Source organism: Cavia porcellus, unplaced genomic scaffold (genome assembly GCF_034190915.1).
Source record: "Cavia porcellus strain 051 isolate PalLab524CR breed Dunkin Hartley unplaced genomic scaffold, mCavPor4.1 scaffold_14, whole genome shotgun sequence".
Taxonomy (NCBI): domain Eukaryota; kingdom Metazoa; phylum Chordata; class Mammalia; order Rodentia; family Caviidae; genus Cavia; species Cavia porcellus.
Window position 1 is genome coordinate 19,537,238 of NW_026947497.1, and position 25,939 is coordinate 19,563,176.

General features: G+C 36.5%; 1 protein-coding gene across 2 annotated transcripts in view; it reads right to left on the minus strand.

Moving 5' to 3' along the window:
- Bbs7 (Bardet-Biedl syndrome 7) overlaps positions 1 to 25,939 on the minus strand; it is a 43,039-nt gene that overhangs the window by 2,787 nt on the left and 14,313 nt on the right. For both annotated transcript variants that reach the window (XM_003477032.5, XM_013160261.3), the window contains exons 8-18: positions 25,231 to 25,361; positions 20,862 to 20,946; positions 19,794 to 19,896; positions 17,841 to 18,033; positions 16,301 to 16,375; positions 13,781 to 13,846; positions 8,051 to 8,190; positions 6,242 to 6,406; positions 1,724 to 1,833; positions 1,517 to 1,620; positions 1,255 to 1,378 (exon numbers count right to left, since the gene is read on the minus strand). In XM_003477032.5, coding sequence (XP_003477080.2) covers positions 1,255 to 1,378; positions 1,517 to 1,620; positions 1,724 to 1,833; positions 6,242 to 6,406; positions 8,051 to 8,190; positions 13,781 to 13,846; positions 16,301 to 16,375; positions 17,841 to 18,033; positions 19,794 to 19,896; positions 20,862 to 20,946; positions 25,231 to 25,361 — 1,296 coding nt within the window. The remainder of the gene's footprint in view (positions 1 to 1,254; positions 1,379 to 1,516; positions 1,621 to 1,723; positions 1,834 to 6,241; positions 6,407 to 8,050; positions 8,191 to 13,780; positions 13,847 to 16,300; positions 16,376 to 17,840; positions 18,034 to 19,793; positions 19,897 to 20,861; positions 20,947 to 25,230; positions 25,362 to 25,939) is intronic.

Sequence of the window (25,939 nt, forward strand, 5' to 3'; positions counted from 1 at the left end):
GCTCAGCCTGGGTAGTTTAATGAATTGGTTAGACCCTGTCTCAAAAAAAGAAAAAGGAAAAACAGGGGAATGGATGCTGGAGAAGGGTATGGCTCAGTGCAAAGCCTCTGAGTTCAATTCTCAGGACTGAAAAAAAATCAGTTGCCTGCGGACGGATGAGCGTATGTAGAAAGCACGCATTCTGAAGTGCGGAGTCTCCAGTGCAAGGTTTGCATCTAACTAGGTACAGGGCAACGAATTCTGTAGTCTCCTACTTCATTTAAAGATATAAAACATGAAGACATGAAGACAATACCACATCACCTACCTTGCAGAGCTGTTTGCCCTAAGAGTTAAATATTTCATCTGCTTATTACGATGGAATTAACAGTGTGCTGCTAACAAGCCTTTTCTTGGCTGGGTGTGGTGGCCCACTCCTATAATCCTAGCTATTAGGAAAATGTTTTTCCCAAACTGTTGCTCTTTCCCTCCCTCTGTCCTTTTCCTCACCTCGTTCCATATCATCTGTAAAACACTCAGTCTACTACCACCAAAGCCAGACAAGTTTTAAACTGTAAATGGACATAGATGCAAACATCCCTTATTAAATTTTGACTAAAAGTATTAAATACTGCATTTTTGTATTTCATAATAGCAGTATTACCTGAAAATTTGTTTAGCCAGGTGTGGTGGCTAATAATCCCAGCACTCAGTAGGCTGAGGCAGGAGAACTGTGGTGAGCTTGAGACCACCTTGGGCTACCAAAGTGAGTTCAAGGAAAGCCTGCACTGCACAGTCGACCCTCCCTCAAAAAAAAAAAAAAAACAAAAAAACAAAAAAAAAACCATTCCTTTAAAGTGTGTCTAAATGTTGCTTTGTTTTGAGGTAAGGTCTTCTCTGTAGCCTAAACCTGAATCATGATTCTCCTCCCACAGCCTCTGTGATGCTGGGATTACAGTGTGAGGCATGATGCCCAGCAAACATAAATTCTCAATACTACATGAATTTTATTCACTTTATGCCATATTTTTTCACATATTTAAATTCACCACAGTATATAATTTCACTTCTTAAATTTTACTAGCATTTTATCAAATAAAAACACTAAATTTTAAAACTAGCTTGACAGAACAAAAAATAAATTCCATGCAATAAGTTGGCTGCCACTAGTTCATGACTAATGGAATTTCTGTCCATAGGACTAACTTTTTCACATGATCCCTAACAGCTAGCTGAAAAGAAATATAGCGAGATATTTTAGAACAGTCTACTAACCATAGAGTCTTTCAAGATGTGCAGGCTGCTTTTTGTATTCTTCCTGTAGGTGATCTGCCTCTTCTAGAATACTACGATATTCGGGTATCAGAAAGCTTGTATTTCCCTCATGAACCTGCAACTCCTTTTGAAAATTAAAAACAAGAACAAAAACCAGAAGTACCTTAATGTTCACAATTTAATACAATGTAACATAAAAGTATAATTTTAGAAATCTTATTACTTAAAATAATAATTATGAGTCCATGACACATAAACTTACTTTTAAAGCATCAATTAATTGCACTTTTTTAGCCAAAAGCAACTGGTATTCCAGCTTTGGGTGGATTAGTTTTAAAGTGTGTTTGACTGACACTTCATTTATCTCTAAAAGACATTGGTCAGGCACAATTAGATAAATCAGTTCCATCAGAAACATTATTAACAACAATAACTACAAAAATAATGAAGAATGATTAATTTTTCATACCATATGATATGTTGAGGTTAATTTTCCTTTTTGTAGCTTCTTTAGAAAGCACATCTTTTAAGATAGATATTGTAGAAATGTTGTCAGATTTAAAAACTCCTTCTCCTTTTCTATAAAATTAATGTATTTTAAAAGACAAGCTGTAGAAGGAATTATACATATAAATACATATTTTATGACTAGTACTCGGTGTTTAGAACTTACTTGATTTTAAGTGTCTTTGTGTATCATTAATATAAAGCACACTTAAATGTGTAATCATTTACTACTCTATTAAAATCAGCTTTTAACATACTGATAAAACTAAAGATGGTAGATACAACATGCCACACAAAGGTAGAATTTAAATAAGAACTTCATTTAAAACTTTTTTCTTCATTGTCATTTTCAATAGCTGACCTCTTATATAAAAATGCATTTAGAATTGCTTACTTACATATATAGGTTTTGTTCTTCCTTGATGTAATCACACCAATGACAAAATGATTAATGCTTCATCCTTGAAAGAAATCTGATAGCAAACCTGAGGACGTCTGTTTTCTTCCACACCTAGCATCCACCGCCATTACTACAGCCACAGGATCCTTATTTTTCTTTAAAAAAAAAAAACCCTCCTTCTCCTCTCTCCTCATTCATATGTAAGTAGCACTGGCCTCACCCCATTTCTGGGGCTTTAAGAGGAAGCACTTCACAGTACATGCATACATTTGAGCACTGTGGTTCAAAGCCTCAAAGATTCAATCCTAGGGCTTCTACTCAAACTAGTATGAAAGAGAGGCTCTCTACCTGCTGAAAGATAAAACTAGATTTCAGGAGCTACAGGGCCACTACCAAGTCACTACATGATAAAGACAAAGAAAGACAAGAAGGAAACACCAATGGAAAGAGATAAAATCTTGATGACATCAGTTAAGCCACTGCTCAAGATGTACCTGGAGCAAATTACTGCTAGACTTCTTTAGTTATCTAAGCAAATAAATTCCTTTTATTTGGCTTATGTTTGGTTTGTTTTTAAATGAGCCAAAAATCTAATACATACCATTTTTCATATATTCCATGTTGCTTGGTTTTCATATACATATACACACAAATTATACTGATCAGTTATAGGCAAATGTTACCTGTTTTTTCTAAAAAGATAAATAGTACTTCCTTATTATATTGATCTCAACTATGTTTTAAAAATCACAACATTTCCACAGTCTTTCATCTTAACGAAAGTATCTAGTAAAATGCACTATGTTGGGCACTGTGACATGACTTACATGGTTCATCTTTAAACTGTCACAATTCAATGAATTAAGTGCTATTATTTCCATTCCTCAGAAAAGAAAACTAAAGCTCAGAGAGTTAAGTAAGTTTCGTCAAGACAGCCAATGAGTCACAGAGCCACAACTCAAATCTAACTATGGCTGCTTTCAAAATATGCACACATGGATTTTATTTAGGAACTTGAAAGACACATATTGAATACCTACTATTCAAAGCCAGGTGAGGTACTTGGAAGCTATATACAAAGATGATTTTAAAACAGACTATGTCCATGAAGATACAGTATAATATAAAGACCAAACTTTACATCATAGTTATTATATCCTCCAAGTAAATATCAATAAATACCAAATACAGGTAAAGAATAAAATGCGATGAGGGAACTGGGGGTGTTGCTCAGTGGCACAATGCTTGCCTGGCATACATGTGGCCTTAGTTTGATTCTTAGAACCAAGAGGAGGGAAAAGCTAGAGGAACACAAAAGACAAAGCTTCAGTAACAGATTTAGATTGGATCTTGAAGGATAGTTTTTTTTTTAATAAAAAATCTATTGTGTACCAAAATACATCATCAATAAAGCGAAAACATAGCACATGGAATGGGAGAATATATTTGGAGATCACGTCTGATCCACTTAGTATCTGTTGGGCTTTATATCTAAAATATCTCCCAAAGCCTCATTTGCTCCCATTTGGTTCTGAGGATGACTAGATCATGAGTGTTATAACTGGATCAGTCCACTGAATGGCTTAGCATAGTTCTGGGTGTGGCCGACTGGATTTACTCCAGATTGAAAACAGACTCTGAGTGTGAGAGGCATCAACCTATAGACTTGCAGCTAGATTTCAATAAAAAGGGAGAAAGGGATGCTCAGTTTCATGTTATATGTATTTCACCACAATAAGATATTTTTCGAAGTAATTTAAATCACCCGTGAGAAGGAGTTCACTGGGACTTGCAAACTGCTCAAGGGTTTGTGGTCTTATCCAAGGTCTGTGGACAGAGCATGTGGGTGGATGTCTTGATGACTGAGAAAAGAATAAAGATACAGAGTGATAAAGGAAAAAAGTATACTATTCTAAAAGTATACGATATGCAGGAAGGATGTTGAATTGTCTGCTATGATTAACTCATAAGGTTAATCATGTTAAGCATCAGGTTAAGCATGTTGTGCTTATAACTAGAATAATTACAGATTCAAATACAGAGGATCTTCTTGGAGCATACAGTAAACATCTCCACAGAACTGATGCAACCCAGTAGGCTTCATGATTGTGCTGAAGTGAAATTATGCGTTCACTGTTCCTTCCAGAATTTAGCATGGTGAAGACTCAACTAGGAAGCAGAAAGCAGATTATCTCAATCATCTGCTGAGGGAAAGAATGCATGAGAGGCCTAGATAAAGAAGATTAAAAAGCTCTCCCTAACTCCAAGACAAAACAAAGCAAGACCACAGCTAAGTGGAGATATGAGAAAGAATGAGCAGGCAAAAAGACCTTGCAGAAAAAGAAGGTCAAGTTCAAATAGTAGAGGTAGAGACTTTAGTTTCATCTAAGAAGGAAGTCATTTAGCAATCACAAGGGAAAAGCCCAGCAGATACAGAACTGAAAACCTGAGACAACTGTGGGAGTTTACAGAAGATGAGAAGGGACAGTGATGGGGACAGGTGTGTTACTAGGAGCCTGAGAAGAGCGAAGAGAAGCTGATTACTCCATACTGTAAAATGACAGCTTCACAAAGCCGCAGCTCTAATCCCTGAAGTTCTAAGCCCTTTGATACTTGTGCATAAAGAAATTCAACCAGAATTTTTATGGGAATTAGCATAAATATTGAAATCACTTTTGCAAGGACCGAATGTATTATGGCTGTGTCTAGATGTTCCCCAAAGCTTCATGCTGTCATAGGTGGGGCTTTTCAGAGGTGGCTGGATCTACAGTGTGTGATGTTGACATCAATGGTGTAGTACTAAATTGTCCACTGACTGGTTTGGCAGAGTTCTGGGAGTGGCTAATAGGCAGGCCCACCCTGGTTGTGAGTGCTGCCTGCCTTAAGGATGGAGGATTCAACTTAAGGGACAGAAAGAAGGCTGCTGTAATGGCTTGCTGCTTCCTGCCTTGAGCTGTTTCTCCTCTGTGATCCCCTTCTGCCATGCCACCCTGCCTTGGAGTCAAACAGCTATGGAACGAAACCTCTGCAAACTGTGAGCCAAATAAGCCTTTCCTCCCTTAACTGGGTATTGAATATTTTGTCTCAGCAAAAAGAAAAGTAATTAAGACAGACTGCCATCTACAGTGTCTTCATATTGATGACTATAGAAATATTCCTCCATTTAATCAAGCCTTTCAGAGCAATAAAATTTTATAGTTTTCTTCATTTAAGTTCTGCATATTTCTACTATGCATGGTAACAACCTGTAATTCCAGGAGGCTGAGGCAGGAGGATCACTGTGAGTTTGAGGCCAGCCAGTGCTACACAATGAGTTCAAGGCCAGTCTGAACTACACAAAGAAGCCCTGTCTTAGAAAAAAAAGTTCTGAATAATTTTAGTTAAGAATATTCCTACAGTTTTTATGTAGACATTGTGCTACTGCTACTCAAGTCCTTTAAGTTAAAAAATTTTTTTCCTCAAGTCTTTTAAAACTATTTTCTAATTGCTTATTGTTGGGATTTTAGAAAAGGTATTAATGTTTGCCTATTCATCTTTATCAACTATACTTTTTAAACTCATTAATTCTAATTGTTTTATCATAGATTCTTTTGAACATGTTAAGTTTTTGTTCATGTTATGGTTTGTGTCTGAATGTCCCTCCAAAGTCTCATGCATCATGGGGCAGGCTTCTAGAGTGTGTGACTGATTCATGGTCCTATGCTAGGATTATGGGTGTCAGTGCTACACCCACCCTAGCAGGGGCGGTCTACGTATAATTTAAGGAGCAGAGTCTTTTCTTGCACTCTTCTCTGTTTTGTTCTTGTTGCTTTTGCTGTTTCCCACCACTATGAACTATTGCCCCTCTGCCATGCCACTCTGCCTTAGAGTCAGCTGATTATAGACCGAAACTTCCACAACTGTGAACTAAATAAACTTTTCCTTCCTTAACTTTGAGGGTTGGGTATTTTGTCCCAGGAACAAGAGAAAAGTAACCAAGACATATTATCTAGAACTTATTCCTGCCTTAAAACAAATGAGAGCTTAGATGTACGGTTGCCATCAGACAGCACTTGTCAGCCAGGAATAAGTTTGATTTACCTGTAGGTACTCTCCAGTTGTGTGTCCAGAAAGGTGTTCTGAAAGTAAAACGTTATACATTCGCCTGCTGGAGGTTTTTCAGGTACTTCAGGAAGGCAGAAAACTACCCAGGAGTGAAATTCAGCAAAACTGAACTGACCTGTGAGAGTCAGTGTATTCATGGGTCTGTAATTTAACAGCAGAGGCATACATTTGTGGATGAGAATAGGCAAAAATATTACATATGGATACTTACAAGCAGAATTTTGTAATATAGCTAAACAAATCTTGTAAAAAACACGTTTTCAAAAACATTTTTTCTTAAATTAATCTTACACATCAAATAAATAAATATTTTAATTTTATGAAAAAACTAAATGCTTATTTATATTTACCCCTGAATTAGATGTTTAAATACTAAGTAATATACAATGCATTTTTCCATTATAACATGCTTTACAAATAAATTTGAGTGTAGTCAGTAGATGGCATTTTTCAATAGTTCATCTAGTATTTCTATTACATCAACTATAGAAAGCATCAGAATTGTGTGAAGGCAGAGTATGACTTTTAGTAAGATAGGCATGGATTTGAAACCTTGCTCTTTCTTTACTAGATACATGCCATGTGGTAAGTTAGAGGAAACAGTGCCTTCTGCCTTGCAGGATATAAAATATTTTCTATCTTGCAAAAACATATAATAAAGGATAAGGAGGGAACGGGAAAAAAATGAGAACAAACATTAACATTTGTTGTAGAAAACAAACGTTAAGGTCTGCAGAAATTAAATTATTCCCCAAATCCCATACAAATGCACTGTAAGTCTCTCGGTCCCAGTTTGCTGTTCCTTCTAATGTACTGTGCTGTCCCCAACGCTGACTTTTAGGCACTTCCACCCCCAAAATCTATTCTCTTTAATGTCTTCCAGAAGTCTTCCTTAGGAATTTTCCTTCTTATATTTTAAATTATATATCTTTTAAATTACAAGGTACAATAGAAAGAATATGGGCTTTGACTTCAAATCATAGCTTTGGTTCTTCCACTAGAAAGTTACTTTTCTAAGCCCCATTTCTCATTGGACAAATGAGAGCCATGCCCTGTCTGGCTATCAGAATTTTAATGATAATACATAAAGACCTAACGATGTGTGGCACAGAGGAAGTGTTCCACAGCTGTTCATCTCATTCCTGTCTCTTTCATTTGAGCCTGTACGCTCTTGCCCTGAAATACGATAAACGGGAGGATGCCTAAGCTGGAATGGAAGTCAGAAATAATAGGAACTATGACAATCAATTGCTCTTCCAGCATTCTCAGAAGTGAAACAAAAAGAAAACACATATTTAAAGCTAATAAAATAAAACCTTAATTACACAGAACTGTACAATCTAAAGGCTAAACAGTATTTGCTCATAATAGGTGTCTGAGAAAGCTACTACCCTAATGATATCAAAATGTAATAAGAAAGAAAAATGACAAGTCTAACTTGACACCTAAAATAAGATATCTTATTAGAACAATAAACCCATAGATGTGTATGAAACTCACAAGTTGGAATAACTTTAATCTTTAAATTCTGAAACAGTCATCAAAACTTATACTGCAAAAATAACACACAGGATAGCTGCTGTCATGGTATACGCCTGGCATCCTAGGCAAGAGGATCGCCAGAAGTTCAAGGCCAGCAGAGGTTACACAGTGAGTTCATGACCAGTCTAAACTACACAGTAAGATTTTGTCTCAAAAAAATCAATCAATAAACAAATGATTCACAGGTTTATCTGAATAGGGTGGTAGTAATTTAAAAGTAAACTGCTCTCTCCTTTGTCCTACCTGTCATGATCAATACAATGAGTTCTCTGATGAAGTGAAAGAGGTTTGATGTGATACTGGCGGACCTGACAGGTTTTGGGTTGAACTCTTGGAGTTACGTACGCTTGAAGTGTACCATACTGGCCTTCAATTGAGCGAATCTGTGCAATCAATACAGAGGAGGAAAAAAAGTAAGAACAATTCGTAGCATAAACATATTTTTTAAATGTTCAACACAAGTTATGCACTTATGTCTTAATCTCTTCCACATTATTTTGAGGGATGTAAATATATTCTGTTGAACACTTTTGGTCACTCAGTAAGAAAAAGTCAATACAATTTTGACAGTGAACAGTAAAAATCAATCTTTAGTTATCTCCAGCAATATTCTCAATTGATTTATCTACTTTTAACTATTCCTTGCTATTTTAAGACATGTTTTCATATACTACTCTGTCACACCTAAAACACAAGTACTATTCACAAGAAAAATGTTTAAAATCTACATTTTTGTTAAACAGATTTAAGTGAGTTTTCAAAATAACTAAAATTCATATCACATAATATTTTCAGAAATGGGGATTATACTCACAGAGGTATTGCTACAAAAATCTATTGGCAGAAAGAAATTTTTCAGTAATTTAACTCTTGACTTTCTGGGGAAATAGAGAAGCAATACCACACACTAATTATGCCAATTGGTCTGGAATATTCTTTCAGGCTATTTTGAACACTGTTTGTTATGCTGTTTGATATGCTGAAATTTCAAAACATGTAACAGAAACAATTTGTTAAACTGTGAATAGGCAATGTAAGGGGAATGCCAGCACTACCCGAGTCTCTCCTGCCCCCGCCAGCTTTCTCATGGGTCAGACTGACAGCGGCAACTTCTCTGTATTCCAAAGGCAACTTCTCTGACACTGGAACCTACAACTTTTACAACATGTGAGGAGGAATCATATTCTACTAAAGTGAGAAATACAAAGAAAAGATTAAAGCAAGATTTTTTACAAATAGGAAGAAAAGAAAGATAAAAGGAATAAAAATACAAAGAAAAACTAGATCTAATAAATCCACACTTTAGAGTTTATTTTATATTGTTATTATATTATTATTACCTACTTTGGACTTTAAGGTTTCACTAAGTAGTTCATGCTGGCCTCAAACTCACTGTAACCCTCCTGCCTCAGCCTCACAAGTGCTGGGATTACAAATGTGTGCCACTATGCCTTGTCTGGAGTTTGTTTTTCAAGGGTAGGCTTTTAATATTAGAAAAAAAAGGTAGGCTTCCACTGGAAACAAATTTGCTGCAATAAAGAAGCTTTAATAATAAAAGAATTTTATATAAAAATTTATTTTAAATGAATATAACAATTCATATTCATTAAGAATTCAAACAGAAAATTAGGACAAACACACAACAGAGATGAAATTGTGCTACTCAGAGATGATCATGATTACTATTTTGGTCTTTATCTTTTTATATGTCTGCGTATATGTGCACAAAGCCCAAATACTATATAATTTCACATGAATATGTTTTATTTATATCACAGACAATTTTGCTTTCAATTTTTAAAATTAAGTTTATTGGTACATTTTAAGTATACAGAATGATCACATTCATTGCAGGGAATTTGTACCTGCACATGATGTAACCTGATTCCCCATTCCCTGATCTTTTTCCCCATTCCCCTACCCTTCCTTTATCCCCTCTCCCCCTATTTACAAAAGCTTTGTTTCTTTTTCCCTTATTTCTGTACCCTCCTACTAATCTCTCCCTCCCACTCATCCTGCTCTTGCCTCTTCCACTCTTCCATATGTATGACTGCTGTATCCCAAGGGATGTTTCCTTCCAAATCTTTTTTTTTTTTTTTTTTGGTCTTTTTCCTTTTTATCGGTACTGGGGATCGAACTCAAGACTGCCTGCTTGCACAGCAGGCACTTATGCCGCTGAGCTAAATCCCCAGCCCCTCCTTCCAAATCTTTTGTTATGGTTTACACCTAGCTGCTCCCAAAGCCTCATGAGCTCATAGGCAGGACGTGGGGAGGTGACTGGGTCATGGGGTGAGATATTCTCCAGTGGATTAGTTCACTAAGATTTTGGGTGTTTTGTTTTTAGACACAGGCTGGCCTTGAATTTGCAGTGATCCTCTTGCCTCTGTCTCCAAGTACAGGATTATAGGCCTGTGCCACCACACCCAGCCCACTAATGAGTTTATAGTTAAAGGTGGTATAGAGAAACAAAGCCTGGAGGGAGGAGGTGAGTCCCTGGCCTCTGGCCTGGAAGGGGTGATCTCTCTCCTCCTTTATTTTTATTTTTTTCTTTTTTAAAACAGAATCTCTCCTTGTAGTTCAGTCACCCTGAATCTGCAGGCAGTCTTCCTATCTCAGTCTCTCCAGTGCTGGGACACAGGTGTGTGTCACTACGCGGGGCCCTCTCTTCTCCTTGATGGGTGTTTGATTCCCACCATTATGCCAGGAAGCACTTCCTGGTCAGGCTCTCTGCCATGCTGCTCTGCCTCAAGCCACCAGACTGTGGACTAAAACTCCTACAAACGGTGAGTCTAAATGAATCTCTTTTTTAATTTATGGATGTCCGTATTGTGTCTCAGAAACAAACAAACAGTAATTAACACACCTTTCCCCATCTCAATATAGACATTTTATCTTCATTTTGCATTTTTCTGGCATCACTGTGAGGTGGGTTTGTAAACAATATAGGAATCAAAGCAGCCAAACTGATAAATGTGAAATTTAATTAGCTGAACTCAGCGACCACTCATGTGGACCTGTTTCAGAGTCTCACCGAGTGGCCCTGAACTGGAAAGTTACAAAGCTTTTAAACAGCTAATCACAAAAAGACATCCTGTCGGAAACAATTCAGCTAGAATCTTACATTAATTTTTGGTTGACACCTGTATCCTGCTTCTTTTGTTGAGCAGGTTAATTTTTCTCCTGTGAATACAGCTTAATCTGCTTTTCTCATGGGACTTATACCCTGCATGATCTTCCATTTTCCTGGGTCAAATACAGGGCACTAGTTAAATGCAGGGCTCAAGATGGTGTCAGTTATGGCAAGCTACAACACCTGCATGGGATCCAACACATGCTGTATAGTAGCTATGCAATATTCCTCAGCATGGTTGGCGTGGTTGTGCACACCTGTAATCCCAGCACTCAGGAGGCTAATAAGGCAGGAAGGTTGTTGTGAGTTCGAGGCCAGCCTGGGTAACACAGTGATCTCAAAGCCAGCCTGCGAGATTGTCAAAGAAAGTCAGAAAGAAAAGGAAAGACAAAGAAAAAGAAAAAGAAAAGAAATTCACGGCATGGAGAGTTATTTATTCAGCCATTCAGTCTTTATAAGCATTCCCTCTGGCTCCACCTTACTGCCTCTACAAGCAAAGCTGCAATTAACTATGCACACATCTCCATATATTTTACTGTGACTTCTCGCTATGAAATAGTGCTCCTAAATGGCTGCTATTACCTGTACATTGCTGTAACAATTTATATTTCCACCAGCTCTGATTAAGAGCGGCCTTTTACTCATCCCTGTCACCTAGTAATATCATTTCTGAATTTTTTTTGAGTTAAATAGGCAGAAATTGTTTTTTGTTGTCTTAATTTGTATTTTCCTAATAATAAAGTAGAATTTTTTGTTTAGTAGCTATTTTGACTCCCTCTTTGATGAACTGTCCATCTCCAAATACTATACCTTTTCTTTGAGACAGAGTCTCACTATGTATTCCAGACTGGCCTTGAACTCACTAGGGAGCCCACGTTGGCCTCAAACGCAAAGTGATCTTTCTGCCTCAGCCTCCTCTGAGTGCAAGGATAATATCTGTATGCTTTGCCTATTTTTCTTCTTCACACTTCTTTATGACAGTTTATAGTAGTCTTTATATTTTACTGGTATTTTCTTCTTTTTCAAACAATCAGGTACTTAATTCATTTAATTTATGTATTATATATGACATGAGACTCCACTAGGGTTGGGGTGATGTGCCACGGTAGAACACTTGCCTAGCATACAAGAGACTCTGGGTCAGGGCCCCAGTCTTGGGGTGCAAGGAGGTATGGATGAATCTATTTAACTTTCTTTTGGATGAATACCACTTGTACCCACGCCAACTATTTGCTATTTTGTACCCTAAAATAGCAATTAATAGAAACTTTCTTTAAACAGATATTCATCGGGTTCCTATAAATGTGTGCTGGCCTCTATTTCTAGATGCAATTCTCTTGCACAGCCTTATTATTTAAGCTTGGAAATGCTCTCCTAAGTTTTCTGGGAGTTTTGCTTTTCTTTAGAAGGGGATTTCGCTGTGTTGCATAGGTTGGTATTGAACATGTGAGCTCAAATGATCCTCCTGACTCAGCCTTCTGAGTGCCAATAGATGTGTGCCACCATACCATTCTCCATTAGTTTAGTGGTTTTACAGCACATTTTATCATATTGCCAGGCAGGTTCCATCACATTTCTTTTTCATAATCTTGCTGGCTCTTTTCAGTCATTTATTTTTCCTCTGAACTTTTAAATAGGTTGTTGCTTTTTAAAAAACTTTTAGGCAAGCTTTCAAATTTACTGGTATAACTTTGCTTAGAGACCTATAATATTATATATTTAACTAAATTACTCATAAAATATGCCTAAGTATTCTCATTTATACTTTCTTCTTAGTTTTCAAATTTCATTTCACAATGTATAAAATGATCAAAGATCAAAATGAGTTGTTTAGGGAAAAATATATTTAGCTAGAACTTCCTTAACAAGGTCTGAAAAAAAATATTGTGTAGCAGCTCTTCTCTGGGAAAAACACACTTTGAATTTCAAAACATCAGTAAAACCAGGAAAAAAATTATAGATCATAGTTTTAGATCAGAGTTTTATCAAAACTAAAATTTTTTTTTGTCTTTTTCCTTTTTATCGGTACCAGGGATCGAACTCACAACTGCCTACTTGCAAGGCAGGTGCTTATGCTGCTGAGCTAAATCCCCAGACCCAAAACTAAAAAATTTTTTAAAATTCTTACATATAACACTACAAAATAGATTTTCTTTGCTCAATAGTTAATTGTAACATTACACTGCTACACTATTAAATTGCTAAAGAAAACTTTAAACTTTTCTCTCAAATAAATGGTAATAAGGAAAGTAATCTGCAAAATCTAGACAGTAGGAAACAGAGGGGGAAAGCCTACATAAACTTAACAATTGTTAGTTAGACCATGATAGGATCAGTCTATAAACACAAAATCAGAATCTGAACAGTAAATGATAATACTAAAGAACAACTTATTTTTAGGTTTGATAATATTATAGTCGTGTTTTTAAAAGAGTAATTATCTTTTAGACATACACACTGAAATATTTACAAATACAATAATAAATATTTTGCTTTTGTTGGGGTGGTTTGGGGTGTGTTAGTACAAAGAGGGTTTTGGACTGTCTGAGTTGATCCTGCTGAAGCCAATGATAAATACATAACGATACACACACACACACACACACACACACACACACACACACACACATAAAATTAGAAAAAATGTTAGTGGAAACTTTAAGATCAATAGTTTTAGAAGAGATAACTGACTGAATATTAATAAAAAGAGTGGTTTGAGTGAAATGAAATGACATTTTAAAAGACATTACTCCAAAATTCTACATTTCAGAGAACTTCAATGCAAAGAGAATGGGGGAAGAAAGACCAAACACTCACACAAAGGTGATTTCTAACACGTTTACCTGGAGTTCCAGCCTTGTGGTATTAGCCTGGCACCGGTAAGTGGCAAGCAGAAAGTTGTCGTTTGACTGGGAAGAATTCAAAATTGAGGAAAAGTATGAATCCATGTTTTTAACAATAAAAATATCATCAATGATAAAAATGTTTATTTACCAGTTCTTTGAATACCCATCATTTGTGCTAAATGCTTTCCAAACATATTCTCACTTACCCTACATATACCTCACGCACTTTTCCTTAAGTAAGTAAGCCTTGGAGGTGAACAAAGCGAGCGTATGAGGAGTTAGGTAAACTGCTCCAAATCTAGAGATAAAACTGTAAATGACATTCCTATCTTCAGGACTCTAAAGGTATGAATGCAATTGCCAAATGTTTACATCATAAAGGTACGCATACCATTATTTGAAGCTGAATATTTTTGTTTTCCACAAATACTTACAGAAGAAAGAGAAATAGCTCCCTGATTCCCAGCAAATAGTGTGGTGCTTCGTGTGGTGCCAAGGCACTCAATACGGCACTGTTTACTGAGCTAAGCTGGAAAGGTTCCTTCAAATAGCACAGCTACTTGAAACTGAATAAGAAACTACTAAGAACAGAAAAAAATATATATCTAGGGATACACAATCAAAACTATACCAAATAATATAAAACATTTTATATGTAATTTTCATGTATTATTATTCCTCTATTTTTAATAAATAACCAAAAGAAATTTTAAAAAGATGCTGGCATCAAAAGGAACACTCAAAACTTTTAATGTCAAATTATTTAAACTTAGTAAACAGGGAAGATAGACCAATTTAAAAATAAATATTGTTGTGTAATTAAAAACATATACAATAGTCATAAATAAAATGTATATGTATCGTAAAAGCGATAAATGTCTATGAGTAGACTCTGAGGCAGGAAAGGAGAGTGAAGAGCCCACAGTGAAAATTAGTGATGGCTGCACAGAGATAACTGCATTTGTCCTTCCACCTGGCATATATCTGAAATCGCCATAACATTTCTGCTTTTTTTTTTTTGGTACTGGGAATCGAACTCATGACTTCCTGTTTGCCAAGCAGGCACTTATAACGCTGAGCTAACCCCCCAGCCCCAATATTTTCTGCTTTAAAAGGTCCTTGTCCTAAAAAATAATTTTAAATATTTCAAAGAATTCTGCAGTGATGCAAACAGATTAACCTTTCATAATAACTAAGGAATCAAAGATGTGTTTCTGTTATTTTGTAAATGATCATAAAACTGCAGTATTTGTTTCATTCTTAAAATGAAACAAAATTTGTTTCATTCTCAAAAATGGCAAGCTATATACTGATAACCAGGAATCAAACTCAGGACCTTATGTTTGTCAGGCAGGCACTGTGCCACTGAGCCCCAACCCCCTTTTGTTCTCTTAACAGAAAGAAAATGCAAGCCATAGGATTAGTAACTTCTTTCTTCATCCACCCTTCTATTCCTGCCTTTTAAATAACACCAATCACAATCACCATCTCCCCTCCCGCTTTCTCTAGTGCAGCTAATTCACCCTTATCTTTTCCTTAACTTCTCTGTAGAAGACACTTTGCTCCAGTTCTGAGCAGAAGAAGTGATGCAGTAAAAGAATTTCTAAGGTACTGACAGGATCTCATAGATGCACGCTTTGCACTAAGGGTTAAACAAATGCCTGCTTTGTGAATAATTCCAAAAGAGTGGGGCAGACCAGGAAGACCAGGGGAAGGATTAGATTATGTTCAAATTTTGCAGGATATGTAAAACTACAGCTTTTTGAGAATTTGTGGGGAGGGGTGGTTCTGGGGATTGAATTCAGGGGCTTCCCTCTGAGCTACATCCCCAGTCCTTTACTTTTCATGTTGAGACAGGCTCTTGGCTAAGTTGCTAAATTGTCCAGGCTGGGCTTGAATCTGCTATCCTCCTGCCTCAGCCTGCCAGAGTGCAGGAACATAGTATTATACTAGGTTTCAAGAAATCTTAAAAACTTCAGTTTGGCCAAAATAATAAGCATGGGAGGAGAGGTAGCAGCTGCTCAGAGATGAGCTGGAGAAGTAATTAAGAGTTAAATCGTGAAAAAATTTCTATAACACAATGAGGACTCTAGAGTTACATCCAGCAAGAAATAATAATTTAAAAGGTTTGAGAAATGATTCAGTGATGTTTGAATTTTAGAAGACTTCTGCAGCAGCGCACAGCAGTCTGGAGGTGACAGGCGACTGAAGGCAGAGAAACAGACGGGGTAAAGGATCGAGCGAGTCACAGTGGAGGCCGGGACTTAGTCACTGGAAGTGGGAACAGAGCTGAGTGGAGGTACGGGAGTCACAGGCAGAACCGACAGAGCCCAAAGAATCTGAGACAACACTTCAGTTTCTGGATTATCTGAGGACAAGGAACAGGGAGAAAGCGGATTCTGAGGGAAAGGTTACAAAAGGAATGACTGAAGTCAAACCTTCACAGCAATAAAAGATTTTAAGCCAAACGGTATGAGAAATGAAAACTTAAAGAATGGTTTCATACTTTTTACTCACCTCAGTATCACAGCTGCTAAAGCTAACAACAGCAGAGTTCTTATCCACATCAAGTAAATCGATTGGAACATCACTCTACAGTATTAAAAAAAGTTCAGATGGAAAACCTAAACATGTCCATAAAATACATGTGTTTTCTCTAAGGGTTCTTAGTTCTAGGTTATGTTCATCTTTAAATTTGAGAATAGGAACTACCTTCATTTATAGTCAATCATAACAGTTCTAGGAAAATGCTTCTTTAATAAAGAATAAATTTTATTTTATACTTGCCTACTTTTTCTAACTTAGATTACCAAAAATCATTTATCTCTTATATTCCCTTAAAAGTATAATCTTCCTATTTGATGTGGCTGTTTGGTTTTGAGGATCTCACTATGTAGTTCAGGCTGGCCTTGAACCCACTATGTAGCCCAGGTTGGCCTGAAACTGGTAATGTTCCTCCTGCCTCAACCTCCTAAATGCTGGGATCACAGGCTTCCACCACCACACCTGGCTTACTCTTCCTGTATTTATAGTGCTAAATAATGTTACCATGGACTCGAAGTAACTACAGTACTCTCCTGACTATATCAGTTCATAAGTGAAAGTTATAAAGTTTTAAAGACAGGGTCTCACTATGTAGTTCAGGTCTCAAACTCACTATGTAACTCAGGCTGGCCTTGAACTTAGCAGTAATCCTCCTGCATTAGCCTCCTGAGTGCTGGGATTACAGGTGTGAGCCACCACATCATGCAGATACTGTGTTCTATATGACTCACTACTAGAGTTGTTCAACAGAGTAGCCTGTGACTAATATTTCCGAAGAAAGTTTCTTATCTAATGTATAATTAACAAGCTGACCTCTTTGCCACATCTTTGTTTTAAATCAGTATCGGAGATCGAACTCACCACTGCTTGCAAGACAGGCACTTATGCCACTGAGCTAAATCCCCAGCCCCTATGCCACATCTTTTTGAACCCTGTGTTCTTTCTCTAGTGCATTATTTTCTTATTTTCCTAAGTTTTCCATCGTACTCTTACTTTCCATTCATACTATTATCATCAGCTACCTACTAAAGATCTTGCAACTTAAATAAACCAACAAATAAATAGAAAAAGGAGTTACACATCATCCCTAAATTTCCTTTGAGATTATTATCTACTTGACTCACTGACCTTACCTTGAAGCCACTGAGTTAATAAGCAAGCTACACATTATCATTTTGGTATTTACAGTTTTTTTTCTTTTGATTTTTTTGAGATAGGGTCTCACTATGTAGCCTAGATAGGCCTTGAACTCACAGTGATCCTCCTGTTTCAGCCTCCTGGGAAATATTTCGATTTTTAAAAAATTCTAACAGAGGCACTAGGTACTGGGGTTCTCTAAATCACATCTCTGTTAAGATTCTCCCAGAAGTTAGCCAAAAATTAAAATTCTTATTGTCTTTTCTATCTCTTCCTGAAATTAAAATTTGGGGAAATGTTCAATGATATAAGTGCCCATGACTCATCTGCAAAACAGGTTCAATCATAAAACTAAGAAATTAGACATTCTGCTTACCTGTATTAAGACATTGTCTATCGCAGTCTGCACCTCTAAAATAAGGCTATAGCTAGCGTCATCTTTATTTAATGTAAACTTGTCATTTATGCTAATTGAAGATAAAGCTGTTTTTGCTGTGCTTGACTGAGAAGCCTGTTGATAATTCTCTCTTTCTTGTAGTACCTTGTACTGCAGATGTTCCAACTCACTCCTAGAGAAAAATGAACACAACTTTGTCACCTATAAAAATATATATCTGAGGGCCTTACATATGTACAAAAATTTGGGACATTTATTCTGCAAGGTGTTTTTACTGGCTGAGTTAGAACTATAATGCCCCAAGGAACAAAATCCATGCTTCTGACCAAATGATTCCATATTATTTATCCCTAATCCCAAAATTAAGTCGTCTACTCAGTCTCACATCAGCAATAGTAATAGAGAGTTTCAAGTGACATATCAGATTTCAAACACTCTAATACATAAATACAGTTGCAGGTGCATACAGATCTAGTCAGGAAAGAAATAAGGCAGAACACATTATTCATGAGAAGAAACAATATACACAAATCCAGTAAATCCTTTTAGTAAGGCAGTAGGCAGACAGAATTAGGAGAAGGCTGCAGAGCACTGACCTTCTGGCTTGAGCACAAGCCAAGGGAACAGTTTAAATTCTATCTGGTGTTGCAGTGGGTTCTGCTAGGACTGAACTGCACAGGCAGTGACTCAGTAGTTCTAATCAAGAGGAATGGCCGCATACAACTGAAGTACACAGTAACTGGGACAAAACAATCTGAAGCTTAGCGGGCCCCATTCTAGGCAGATGTCTCGGGAGGGACTTGACAGGGACTGGTACAAGATCAAAGTAAAAAACCCACTCGCTGAAGAAATGTACACTGGCAGACATCATGTGCTAACTCGTATGCACCTAGCACTGCTCCAGGTGCTGAATGAACAAAACAAATACAAGTCTGTCACAGAGCTTTCATTCCAGCAGAAAGAGAAGGAAAAAAACTTGGTTATAATCATAAGGTCTTACACTGAGGCTCTGAGGTGGTAGTTATTCAATGCCTAATGACCCATTTTTCATGTAACAATGAAAGGTGTTCTCTACAAATTCTTATTCTTTGAATTTTTCTAGGTAACATATGAATTTCATACAAAAATTTTAAAAACTTCAATCTTTGACATAAGTAGGTTAATCCACTTAGTACTCTTACTGTAAGAACTAGGATATCCTGAATGAATCTGGTACACTTGTTTGCATTAACATCAGAGCTTGCTCTCCTGGTGGCTTTACTGAATCGGCTTCACTATTAGTAATTACCACATCTGCTGTCTTAAAAGTTCCTGTAGCCTTCAACTAACAATCAAACAAACAAACAATCAGCCCTCACCTAAGACATGAACAGGATTGGAGTGAGCAGTCATTAAAACTTACAGCAACCCCCACTCCCTTCTGGTATGAAGCACCCTTGTAGGAGGTGCACGAGGTCCCTCTTCATAGGATGTCACACTGAACAGGGCATAAAAGCAATCCCTGCATCGAGGGAGTCAGCGTTGTTTGGTGCTGGTAAGAATACTTAAAAAGCCAGCGTTACAGATGCAGAAGGGTCCCAAGGAACAGTGAACATGAGAATCAAGGAGAAACATGGCTAAGTGGGTTTTTTCTTAATGTCCATGAAAAACAAAAGCAAAACACTGTAATTACCCCCAACTATACAAATGAAAAAACACAATTCTGGAGCTAAGACAAACTCAGTACAGAGTAATGATAGCAGAAATATATTTCTAATTCTAAAAACTTAATCAGTTCTTAGTGTTAACTGTCTCAAACCCATAAATTTGCACTTAATTTAAAAGGTGGCTATTCCTGCTAATGAAATACAGCAGATATATATGTAATACAAAGCAACAAACACACACTTTCCCAAGAAATGGAAAATAAAAGCAAACAAATAACTCTGTTACCGTAAAGATGCAATTTTACTCTGCATCTCCTGATTAATTTTCAGTTCTTCTCCAGATCCACTTTCCTTCTGGACAGGCTCTGTGGTCAGACCTGTAACCCAGCCTGTAAGATAAATTGCAGTGATGCACCGCTTAGCGCTGCTGGTGCTAAGAGATATATCACACACATCGTGTCACAGAAAACCTAATGTCTGCCAGTGTCGGCCTCACTTAGCCCTAGGACTTTTTTTTTTTTTTTTTTTTTTTTTTTTTTTTTTGGTCTTTTTCCTTTTTTATCGGTACCAGGGATTGAACTCACGACTGCCTGCTTGCAAGGCAGGCGCTTATGCCGCTGAGCTAAATCCCCAGCCCTGCCCTAGGACTTCTTTAAAAAATAAAACACAAAATCAACCTGGAAAACATTCACATCATAAGTACTTAAGTATTCTGTGGTACTATTTTCTTCTTGGATACTATAATACCACAATTAATGGACTCTTTCAGTTCTTAACAATTTTAGTTTTTAAATATGGAATAAATCAGCACATTCTAGAAAATTCAAAATAGCTGACAAAGAACAGCCTTATGAAAATTATTTTGATGGGAATTTAAACTCCCATATGACTATTGTGAGAATGCAAAAATTACCTACTCAAAAGCACATTTTATAAACAACGTATACAGTCCAAAACATAAACTAAGTTCCAGGGAATACTCCTCCTTAAGCTAAAGAATATCATTCAATTTTCAAGGACACTAGAAACATGCTAAATACTCTTTAAAAGTGCTATTCAAATGTTAACTCTTTTATCAGTCAACAAGGCTACTCCCCCTTCCTCATTTCATTTATTTATCTATTTATTTTTTCTCAGTGCTGAGGCCTGGACCCAGGACCTCACATATGTCAGGCAGCACCCCACCACCAAGCTACATACCCTGCCTTCTTCCTTATTTCTTAAACCAATACAGTTTATAATGCCGTAGGCAAGAGTAATTTACTAATAATACTTTTTGAAAATATAGTCATCAAAAGAAATTTACTAAAGCTTTTGCTATTCATTCTTTCTTCAACTCTAAATCGTCATTTACCTGAATATGTGGACACCACGATTTCATCATAACTGTCTTTCCCTACACAACCACCTTGGATGGAAGTGACACTTTCAGACAACATCTACAATAGATTTAAGACCACGTCATTAACAACTAAACGCTAAATGTATGTTAAAGCAAGCTGCAAAATTTATTTTCCTACTCAAGATATTTGACATACATTTATTGTTTACCATGTACACTGAGATTAGAAAGACAACATCTTGAAAAATGCCACAAAATTGTAGTACTTTTATATTTGAGAAGATCCAAAATTACTCCAGTATATCTGTGTGTAACACTCAGCTAACAGTACAATCATCTAATGAGCAAAAATGATTTATTTATATAACAGGAAGGGTTTTAAATTATATAAGAAACATTGCCAGTGAGTTCAGTCTATTATCTGAATTCAGCAGATCACCTCTAATGTGTTTTCTCCAGTGGTTTTTTTTTTCCCTTTGGTACTGGGAATTGAACTCACGACCTTGCGTTTGCCAGGCAGGCACTTACACCGCTGAGCGAACCCCCTGGCCCTCTCTAGTGTTTTTTTAGATGAATAAAACTATGGGTTCCTCTGTGAGTTAGCTTCAGGTTTCCTTCTCTTTATCCTTTTAAGATGGGGTCTCACTATGTTATGCAGGCTGGCTTCTAATCCATGATCCTTCTGCCTCAGCCTCCAGAGTACTGGGATTACAGGCATAAGACATCATACTCAGTTACAGCTTCTAGATTTTTCATCACATTTTTAAATAGTTACAAGAACATAATATCTGAAAGTTGTAATTTAGATAATCTTTTAAGCAAAACTTCCCAAACTTGTCTGCCAAGGATCACTGATACTAATCTAGTCAACTAGGAATCTGTATTTTTAACAAGTAATCTAAGCCACTAGCTTTCAAGTTATTTGTAAAGCAAGCAACCAATTTTACATGTGGTATTCATTTACACATGAACATATACAACAACATATATATTCTAATCTATTTCTTTTTTTTTTTGTCTTTTTCCTTTTTATTGGTACCGGGGCTCGAACTCACGACTGCTTGCAAGGCAGGTGCTTAAGCCGCTGAGCTAAATCTCCAGCCCCATCTATTTCATTTTTAAAACTTGCATTAGCAGTCCTCCAGTGGGTTCTGACTCGCAGTGTGAAAACGTCTGGTAAGTAATTCTCAGTGGGAATGGCTGAGAACAACTGACTTAAATAGGATGGGGGAATGCACTCTAGCATCAAACCAGACAGTCAATAAAACCCTAGTTCGTATCACCAATCCTATAGGAGGCAAACTTCTTAGTTGTTCATTAAGTTAATTACCTGAGAAATTCAAGTAATAAAGGCCTGATTATAAATTGCATAAAGTAAGATTCATAGATGGGGTCCAATATGTGCAATTTTAACAAGATCCCAGTTGATCTTATATATGATAGAAATGTCCAATTATTTTTAATCTATGTATCCACTAAAGTAATTCTAAATAACTACATATCCTTCTGTGTATTTTTAAGTTCCCTTCTTTATTTCATCACAACTCTAAGTTATGCAATTTCATAAAGAATGAAATTTCTGGAAACTGTAAATAATATAATTTAAAGATAAAATCATTACAGCAACCTACCTAAGGATTCTAAATACTCAGACGAATTTATACACAAACCCCTGACTTTAAAAATGGAGAAATAGCTGGGGATATAGCTCTGTGGCACAGTACCTGCCTGGCAAGAGTTTGATTCCTGGTACCAAGGAAAAGAAAAGAAAAAAAAAAATTTCAGTGCTGTTTGAACACTCAAAAATGGAGAAATAAATCCTTTAGCTGTTCAAAATTTCACATTGCTTGTTTTCCTCCCTGAACTTTCATTTTCATTCACTTCCCTCACATATTTTTATCTTAATGTCATATACTCATCTGCTTGGAATTCCTTTGCACATCTCTACAAGCAAAATATATGTAAAATTAAAGTATATCATGTGAATAAAGACCTGTCAGAATTAGAAACTTCTGAGCTGGGGATATAGCTCAGCAGCATAGCACCTGCCTGGAAAGCACAAGGTCCTGAGTTCGATTCTCAGTACAAAAAAAAAAAAGAATTAGAAATTTCTATCATGATGTATTGGAAAACCTACCCTAATTATTGGCATTATACATCTGATCAAGGCATATATATAAGCTCCAGTAAATAATTAAAACAGCAAAATCCTTTAAGAAATGTATCTCATAAATGAAAGAGGTTTTTTATTCCCCCCAAATTATTCAAATATTGCAAAGTGATATTACATATAGCTAGAATGAGACTAGTTTCAATATCAGTTCTACTCCTGTTTTTCATTTTCAGTGGTATGAGCTCTGAAAATGGTATATCTGTCATTAGAAAAACCCAAGAAACAGTGCAGAGGTAGCGTTTCTCAATGCCAAACCTGGCAGAGCAGGTAAATGCCATGTCATTACTGAGGTCTGGAACAGAGGAGGAGACTGGAGGTCTAAATAGGAAAACTTCTAAAGGACTGATGAGAAAAGTCAGCAAATCATCAATGAAGAAGTATACTTTTAAGGCTAAACTATCAGCAAGTTAAGTTTTCATACCAGAGAAGTGAAAGCTTTCATACCAAATCTGAAGTGAAATCTATTAGATAAATTTAACTGTGTAACATTTCAGTTCCCATACTGTACATAGCACACTTTGTGAACTTTTCTCCTTTTTTAAACCTCAACGTATCCTACATGAGGCAGAATGAGAAAGCTCTGGACTGGAGAATACCAGCTGCCATGATCTGAATGTGAATGTGGTTTGTGCTCCTCTCTCTCCGGCATATTCATGCAGGAGTTTAGTACCAAAGTCCTATGTTAAGGGTATTAAGAGGCAGGAACAATCAAGGACAGTGCTTAGAAGTGGGGCCTTTAGGAGGCGATTACATTAGTTAAGGTCCTTAGTGTGGAGCCCACATGACCGGCTCCCAGTGGCTTATTAAGAGGCAGAGAACCATAAACACCTGCGTGCCCTGTCCCTCGTGCCATGCAGCACTCTGCACCGTGCTGCAGGTTCTCTAGCAGCAAAGAGGCCATCACCAATGAGCCCGCAGACCTTGCACCTGCAAAACTGTAAGACAAACTTCAGTCTTTCCTTATAAAAGTGGCCTGCCTCACACATTTCATTACAGTAATGAAAAAAATGGGCTGATAACATGTCATGAAAAATAAAGATTTTACATATATATTAGAATATTATTTAGCTAGGAAAAGAATGAAATCTTGTCCTCTGTGACAACATAAATAGAACTGAAAATCACTATATTAAGTAAAATAAGACACAAAAAGGCAAATATTAAACAATCTCACTAATATATGGAATATAAAAATGTTATCTCACAGAAGTTAAAATGGCAGTTACCGTGGGCTGGGGAGAGTACAGAGGGGGGAACACAGGAAAAAGCTGATCATGGGCACACTAAGTTATAGCCAATTAAAGAAAGAAGTTCTCAGATCCAAGTAACAGAGAGAGGAAGACAAGCAGGAGAAGCAAGAGGGAGAGTTAGAGAGAAGAAGAAACAAGTTCCCATGTGCTACTGAATAGTAGGGCGGCTACAGTCACAATGTATACTGTGCACTTCAAGATGCCAGAAGAAAGGATTTGATTATTCTCTCCATAAGGAAATAATAACTTACACAATGTGTACCAAAACAGCAAAACATCCCATGAATATGCACAATTTTTGTTTTATGTTAAAATAAACTTCGTTAATAAAAATAAGTTAAAAAAAGAATATAAACCTTTCAATTTGTGCCTTCTTTATGTGAGTCTATGTTTTAGCAGAAACAGACTTAATTATATTTAAAATGTGTGAACTAAAATTATTTTTATCTAGTGCTTTTTTATAGCTTGCCTTTGAGTATCTAGAATTGAAAATGCCATTCATTCTGTTCTGCTTAAGGATAGTACTGACACTGTCCTAGGAATATGAAGTTTATTTCTAAACTTGTATTACTTTAAAATAATCTTTTACAATACATCAATCTTATTCTTACCCTGTGTTTTTATGGATGATAGAAACTACAGCAAAATCTTTGATATTTTAGAAATTTACAGAAAAATTTAAAAGTATAGATTTTCATTTATATTTTTAAAGTAATTTATCATTTACTTATACAGTAATTCATTATTTATACTTTTATAGCACTTTATTATCACCTAAGAGGCAACAGTCTATTATTCAAACACAATAGTCTAGAGAAGAGTTTTATAACATCAAAACAATAGTTTAATGCAAATACAAAATTTTAATATATTTTCATTTAAAAAAATTCAAACCATAAGTTATCTCTATAATCATTCCCCAAATAATAAGCATATAGTTTTGTTTTAATTAACTTACCTGGTCAAATCGAAGAACAGGTTCATTTGCACTATCAAAACTATACACTTCCACCATTCCATCATCTCTCCCAACAAGCAAATCTTTAACCCCATCGCCCACAATATCAAAGCTGTCAATACACAAAACACCTTAAGAGAAAAAGATGTAAATGATGAGTTACTAAGAAAACTTAAAGTTGTTCTCTAATATATGCCAAACATAATGAAAACTGTGCATACTAACTCAGTCGGGAGGGGAAAAGAGCGACTTCAACATAATGAGGTGTCTCTTGTCCATCCATACTCGCCTGTTTTCAGGGAATTTAAATGTAATGTACATGGCAGTGGCTCCGAATTTATACTGTCCCCCAGCGCAGCCTCTCCCTAGAGCTCCCCATTTACATACAAAAGTCATATCTTTGTCTGCATGTCTGTTATCTCAAAGCTTTCCACACACCGACTAAAATTTTGTTTACCACCACCCCTCCATGCTGGTCCTTCCGAAGTCTTCCCCTTTCAGTAAATTACATCACCAATAATAATTGTTAAGGCCAAAAATCTAGACTACAATCTCTGCTTCTTTTCTTCTTATCACTCTACATCAAATCGACCAGCAATCTCTATCTGCTCCACCTCCACAATAAGAGCTTGACTTCCTTCCTTCCCAGTTCCCGCCACAGTCAGCGTTGACTGACCTCACCTGATTAAAGTTATCATAACTAGCACAG